Source organism: Zosterops lateralis (genome assembly GCF_965231275.1).
Source record: "Zosterops lateralis genome assembly, chromosome: 1".
NCBI classification, from domain to species: domain Eukaryota; kingdom Metazoa; phylum Chordata; class Aves; order Passeriformes; family Zosteropidae; genus Zosterops; species Zosterops lateralis.
In genome coordinates this window covers 142,558,241-142,564,827 of record NC_139762.1, presented here as the reverse complement: position 1 = coordinate 142,564,827, position 6,587 = coordinate 142,558,241, and the positions used below count along the sequence as shown (strand labels likewise).

Below are 6,587 nucleotides of genomic sequence, written 5' to 3'. Positions count from 1 at the left end.
ATGTCTTTGTTCACTGCCGTGGAAGGTGAATGTCTAAATTGTGTTTTTAAAATTACTTAATTTACTACAACACCTTTTCCAAGGCATTATTTGCATCAAACACACCAATACTCCAGGGAAATAAGACTGCTCATCTACATTTACACATCTGGGGCTCAGCCTTGCCAGCCTTCACATGTGCATATTGATATTCACAGCAGTAGATATGCTCAAATGAGTAAATTCATATAAATTGAGTGTTTGCACAATCAAAGGGCTTTTAAAACAAATTATAATAACTTTAAATGTTAAAAAATGCAAGGGAAAGTTCAAGCACGATGAGACAAAAGATACTAGAGAAATCTGCAGCAGATCACCAGCTTAGCTTACAACTGCTGCGTAACACCTCTCACCAAATCAGCACAGCTCCTGGATTTCCAGAGGGAAACTGAGGCCAAAATTTGGGCTGGGTTCCATGAGCTCTGTTTGGACAAGAGGCCCTTTGAGAAACAGCTTTCAGTGCACTACTTGTTCTCTCCCCTGTGGATTATGCAACCTCAGATTCTCCAGGCTCCCACCAGGGACATCACATTGAAATTTCAGACCCTCATTCATAAAGAAATGTAAATATACACTTAATTTCAAGCACAAGAATAGGCTTACTGATTCTCAAGTGGCCTCAAGTAGGTAAGGTCTACTCAAAACTTGAAACTCAATATAGGCTTAAGACCTTTGCTGGAGCACAAGCTCTACAGAAGGATTCCACCTGCATTTCTCTATGTTAAAGCAGATGCAGAGAAGAGCACTTTATTCCTTTCCCCTCTCTTTTGTGATCAATGTAAAAGTCTTGAAGCAGACATATACACAAAAGAGTCAGTTTTCCTGGGAGATCTCTTTTTTAAAAATCAAGCTCCAGAAATCCCAGCTTACTCTGCAGACACTAAATGAGCAAAATACAGCAAAGACAAGAAACCAAGCAGCTGAGATGTGCTTCTACAAAAATTTCTGTTCTCACATCCAGGTCATTACAGGTTCATGGCTTTAAAAGCAGACTGCTTAGAAATATGTGGAGAGGTGTTTAGTAGCACCTATTAAATAACACTGCCTAATCAGCAGGTGGGGGAAAAGAACCTTCCTGTTAAAAGATTCAACAGTTGCATCCTTATCTGCTGGAATAAGAAATCCCTGTATGGAGGTAGCCCTCTTTCAGACAAAATTTAAAAAACATCAAGCTTTCCACCCTCTTCTATTTTTACACATAATGGAATGTCAGGGGACAATAAATTCCCAAACATAGCTTGCAGGGAAATTTTAAGATTCCAAATATCAAACACCTGTATCCCAGGTGTCAGAGGAACACGGGTTTTATAACATAGCAGAATGCATGCCAAACTCTGCTGTGAGGAAAGCTCTCCCTTCACTCTCTGTCCTAGCAAAGCACTGCAAGCCCTGGAATTCTTTGCTAAGGCCTTGTGCCTGTGGGGGAATTTATCCCAAAAGGCATGACCGGTACAGAGAAGCACCAAGAACAGCACAAGACATGATTTCAGCTGGTCAAAGAAGCTTTGCTTTCTATTCCCAAGCAGATTTGGTCCTTTTTTTAAACTAAAAAAAAAAAAAAATAAAAAAAAAATAAAAAAGGAAAACAAACAAACAAAAAAAAACCTCCCAACAAGAAGCAAACAAAAAGTGGGAAAAAGAATAGAAAACAAAGCCAGACTATTCAGGATATCTTAGAAGGACAGAAATGGCTAAGTGTCATAGTTCCAGTGTTTCAGACACAAGGGAAAAATATTTTCACAACTAGTTTACTGTTTAGTACCCTGTAGATACATAATATTTGACATTTATAGCAGTTTCTATACTTTATGACCTAGAATATACTTTAGATCATGAATGAAAAATAAACCCATTCAAAGGACTGGAAAATAACGTGCATAACAATTTACTTTCAAAAGCAAGGTTATGAAGGGTTTTTCTAAACTTCCAAAAATATCTCTAGGAAAATATTATTTTACATAGCTATATTACACAGTGAAATAAACTTTGTTATGTACAAGGTTTCAGTATGAAAGAAACCACAGCTAGACATTTGCTCATGGTCTAGATAATCTGTTGTCTAATATCAGTCAGAAGTACAACAGAGAGACTTTCCTTCATTCTTTTTCAGACTGTCTCAGTGATCATTTCAGCTTTTAGCAGTTACTAGTAGTTGTATAAAACCTGTGTGCAGACATCCACATATCAACCCCATCACAGGCAGATATGGGTAGATATGCTTTCAAAACAAGGTTAGACATCTGCTCGACAACCACAGTAACCTGAGTATAATTCAATTGCATATTGGTGAAAAACCACAGTGTAGGCACCTGAGCTATAGCATTCTGAGGGAGCTTGGTGTTAAACTCTCCCCTGGATTTGGGTGTTTCCTGGCCCAAACCCTAGCTTGTATATTTTAGGCAGAAAACATGACACCACAATCCACTTGGCTCGAATTGGCAAAGCTGTTTCATGTAATCTTAACAAATCAAAAGCTTCTATCTACCTATTCTTAAACAACAAACTTTGGTCCTGTCACAGGGGTGGAAAGGACACGGAGTACTTTGCTATTTGTGGTATAACTGTAAACAACTACGGGAAGACCATGTTAATTATGCTTCAAGTTTACATCACACTGTTAGTTTCCATTATTTAAATGAACTCAAGCTTATCTTCAAGTTCACATCATCATGTTGGGTTTTAAGGGGAAGGAATTTTGAATTAGAAGCTGCCTCCAAATCAGTGCTTGTTTACACACCCCAGATCCTAGGACAAAGATCTGACAGTGCTGCCTGTGTAGGAGATCAGTTCAATAGCTGAATAAAAGTTCAGGGAATATTCAGGGCAGGCAGCACTGCACTCCCCCTTCCTGAGGGACTTGCACAAATTTGGAGACATGTCCTCTCCTCTAATGCTATAGCTCAGCTGCACACCATAGAAGTTAGCAAAAAAAGTAAACATGAAATCCCTAACAAAGAGGAAACTGCTTTGGAACACCCAAGCCCCTCTGCCTATAATGTCTTCCAGCCTGTGCTCCCCTCCATCACCTTCCATCACAGATGTGTCCACCGTGGTGCAGAACCCGTGGGATGCTCACAGCCAGGAGCACCCAGCCAAGAGGTCACCCTCCTGAGTGACTCAAGACATCCTCTTACACACAAGCAACCTGCCTCTGCTGCCTCTGTGTGTACTACAGGCATAATCAGGAGCTCTGCCTCTTGCTTTAGGAAAAGTCAAGGCAGCCTGTACACAGCTCAGCACCTGCCTCTAGGAGTCCCAACACACACCAGTGTGCGGAGTATAACTGGGGTGGCAAGCTTCCTTCCCTGGGACCTGTCAGCAATAAATACATCTTCTGTCCCCAAAGCCACATGCTGATGGCAAAGGAGCAGGTTCCCCAGCCCACCTACAACCTCCTATCAATTAAGAAAGCACCAGGCACATCAAACCCATTTCATTAAAATCAGTGGAGGCTTCAGCCTTACACCTTCTGGGGAACTGGTAACCAAACCCGTGAAGCCTTGAGCCACGAGAGAAACAGCTCCTTGCAATACCAACAGAAGCCACAGCTGAAGAGAAACAATAGCAGAGAAGGGAGAACAATATCCTCCTGCTCAGAGCTAGGTGGTCATGTCCTGGAAATTGTTGGCTACTTCTTAATGGTATTAAATACTATTAACTTCTGCTGATAAGTAGATGTCAAAGGCATTTAGCATCTTGTAGGGTCAGGCCTACTGGCAGATGGTTGATGAAAAGGCTATGTGTGAACATGGCAGAGAGGAAGGGAAAGAAGTGAGAGAGGAGAGGGATAGAATTGCCCTGAGTTTTATACTCCACAAATAAGTCAGGGGTTTTATCATCAAGCACTGAAGGAGTTAAGCACTAAAGCACAGACATTTAATCAGCTTTCCCCCTTCCTTTCACATGTGATTGGAATGAAGCTGCACCGAAGCAGCCCAAAGGGCTTATAACAGCTCAATTTCGCAGCCTTCAGTTTTAATCCCCATCACCCAGGCTAAGCAGAATGGTGGTGCTGAGGCTGCTACTCCACGGCAGTCTGAGCACCTGGATGACGATGCTCTTCCTCCTCCTCCTCCTCCTCCTCTGCAGTCTGCAGGTGGCTGGAGAGCTCCTGGATCACAGCAGCCCTACCGATCTGGTCATTCCTCCTCTTCTCCATGATCAGATCCTCCAGGCTCTGAAACTCCAGCGTGTGGCTGCGCTTGTCCCCCAGGCGGATCTGCAGTCGGTAGGGCTGCTTGCCTATGCGCAGCTCCCCGCCGATTTTAAACTCTCGCTTGCCGTATCGGCACCAGGCGGCAAAACACTCCGAGTTTCTCCAGCTCAGGTCCCGGTCCTTGCAGCCCACCTGCTCCAGGGCGTTGCGCACCACGGCGGCCGGGCTGAGGGGCTTGTAGCGGTACAGCTGGTTGGCGATGCGGCCCCGCCGGCCCTGGCTGGCGTCCGTCAGGAAGCTGTTCACCACCTCCAGCCGGTGCAGGTGCACCACTTGAAAATCCCCGACGTAGACCACCCAGTGAGGATACTGGGCTTGGCACACGAACTCCACCAGGTCGCCCGGTTTACACCTATTCAGCAGGTTCTCCGGGGTGTAGGTGCTCAGGTGCCCCCCACCTCCTTCGTCGCCCTCCTCTAGATGCGCGTCCTCCTGTGAAAAGCTCTTCTGGTAAATACACTCATCCCGGTAATAGACCGAGCACTCCACCTCGTGCAGCTGGGGATCGTAGGGCTGCAGGGCAGGGTTCTCCCCGCCCAGGTCGTGCACCGAGTCCTGCTGCTGCTCCAGCTCGTCATCGTCATTGGAAAAGATGTAGGAGACCCCGATCCTGGGCCCTTCATCTCTGTCCATACCCGTCGGGTCGGCGGTGGGAACTTCCTTGTAGTTGAGATGGGTCAGCTTCTCCACCTGGTTCCCCATGCCCGCTGCAAGGACAGACACACGGCGGGGCCATCAGGGCGGGCCAGCGGCTCCGGGAGCGGCAGCGCGGCTCCCCCTCCCTCCCTCCACGGGCTCTCCCCGCTCAGCGCAACCCCCCCAGGCGCCCCGGGGCTGCGGGAGCCCGTCGGGAACGGGGGAAGGGGGACACGACACTTCCCTACCTGTGCGGAGGAAGGCGCGGCGGCACCCCCACCTGTTGGGCGGCGGCGAGAGGGAGGAGAGAGGCGCAGGAGCCGCCGGGGAGCGGGCGGGCACCGAGCCACCTGTTAGAGAGGGGCTGCGAGCGTCTGGGGAGGAGCGGGGCGGTCCGGGCTGGGGACGGCAGAGAAGGCACCCCCCGCCCGCCGCCCAGGTGAGCTGTGCCGGGCCGCCGGCCAGGTGCGCCTCCCCCGCCCGCCCTCCCTCCCTCCCTCCGCCACCGGGCGGCCGCGAACTTACCCCGGGGCCGGCGGCTGCTCGGCGCCGGGAGCGGCTCAGGGCGAGCGGGCGGCGGGGCGGCGGCGGCGGCGCACCCGGATCATGATCCCGATCCCGGCCCGGCTCCCGCTCCCCGCACCGCCGGCTCCGCGCCTGGGCATCAGAGCCCGAGAGAGGCACGGCCGAGGGGAGGGGAGGGAGGCTGGATCCACCGCGGACGCCCCGGCAAGCGCTCAGCCCCCAGCATTTAAAGAGGCAGCTCTTTTTTTTTTTTTTTTTCTTCCTTCCCCCTCCCCAATCTTCCTCCCCCTCACCTCCGTCCGCCCCGCACCTCTTCACTCTCTTTCTCTCCTACATGCCGGGCGCTGCGCTCCCCGCCGAGGCGCTGGCGGTCGGGCTGTCTGTCGGCGCCGTGCGCGGCTCTGCGCGCTCAGCCCGGCCCGCCCGGGCGCGGCGCCTTTAAGGGAGCGGGGCCACGGCCGCCCAGCCCGCCCGGGTGTGCCCGGCCCGGGGGAGGCTCCGCTGCTCCTCTCGCCGCCGTCCCGGGCAAACTCCGGCCGCGGGGCCGCCGTGCGTGGCCGTGCGAGCAGAGAGCGCGGAGCTGCCCCGGGGACGCGCCGGGAGGTGCCGCCCCCGGGCCGCGCACGGCGATGGGGAAGTTGTGAAGTGAACGCCATCAAAGCGCCCGCTTCTCCCGGGCTGATTTAGCGCCTTCCTTCCCTCCATGCGCCGAGTGTGTAATTAAGTTTATTAATTTATTTTCTTTCTCATTCTAAGAGCTCAGTCTCTTTTTTTCAATATAGAAGATTATGGGTTTTTTTTCTCCCCCTGGAAAGGCGTTATGAGATCTGGTGGGAATGTTTTGCTTTCTGTGTTTTGGAGAACACGAAACAATATTTTGCTTTTTCATTAGTGCCTAGTTAGTGTGCTAGGTGGGTTTATTTTTCATACTATTTTAACATACACTGGTAAATTCACGCTGTTAAAACAGACTACAGAGATAATTTATGGGATGTAGGAGTGATGTCTTTAATTTTGTCTCATTTATTCCCTTTGTCTGTTGTCTTGTAATTTATAAGCCCCACTGCAACTGCTGTTCTGAGTGTCCGCTAAATAGCGGTGAATGGACAATTGTGTTACCAGGGCCCTGGGCACTGCCCACGGGCTCCAAGAATACGGTTTCCATCAGTTT

At 49.9% G+C, this 6,587-nt stretch overlaps 1 protein-coding gene across 3 annotated transcripts; it reads right to left on the bottom strand.

Moving 5' to 3' along the window:
• Window positions 1–1,614: 1,614 nt before the first annotated feature.
• Window positions 1,615–6,201, bottom strand: LRATD2 (LRAT domain containing 2). 3 transcript variants are annotated; one of them, XM_083855646.1, is made up of 2 exons: window positions 5,710–6,201; window positions 1,615–4,962 (listed from the first exon to the last, which is right to left on the bottom strand). In XM_083855646.1, exon 2 carries the CDS (start codon window positions 4,955–4,957, stop codon window positions 4,061–4,063), a length of 897 nt encoding a protein of 298 aa, XP_083711772.1. In that variant the 5' UTR covers window positions 4,958–4,962; window positions 5,710–6,201; the 3' UTR covers window positions 1,615–4,060. The 3 variants fall into 3 exon arrangements, with proteins under 3 accessions (XP_083711772.1, XP_083711774.1, XP_083711773.1); XM_083855648.1 differs by having other exon boundaries at window positions 5,727–6,201; XM_083855647.1 differs by lacking the exon at window positions 5,710–6,201 and adding an exon at window positions 5,140–5,181.
• Window positions 6,202–6,587: the final 386 nt, after the last annotated feature.

Coding starts and splice junctions, on each gene's coding strand:
- LRATD2 (XM_083855646.1), bottom strand. CDS start 4,957: ATGGGGAACCAGGTGGAGAAGCTGACCCATCTCAACTACAAGGAAGTT.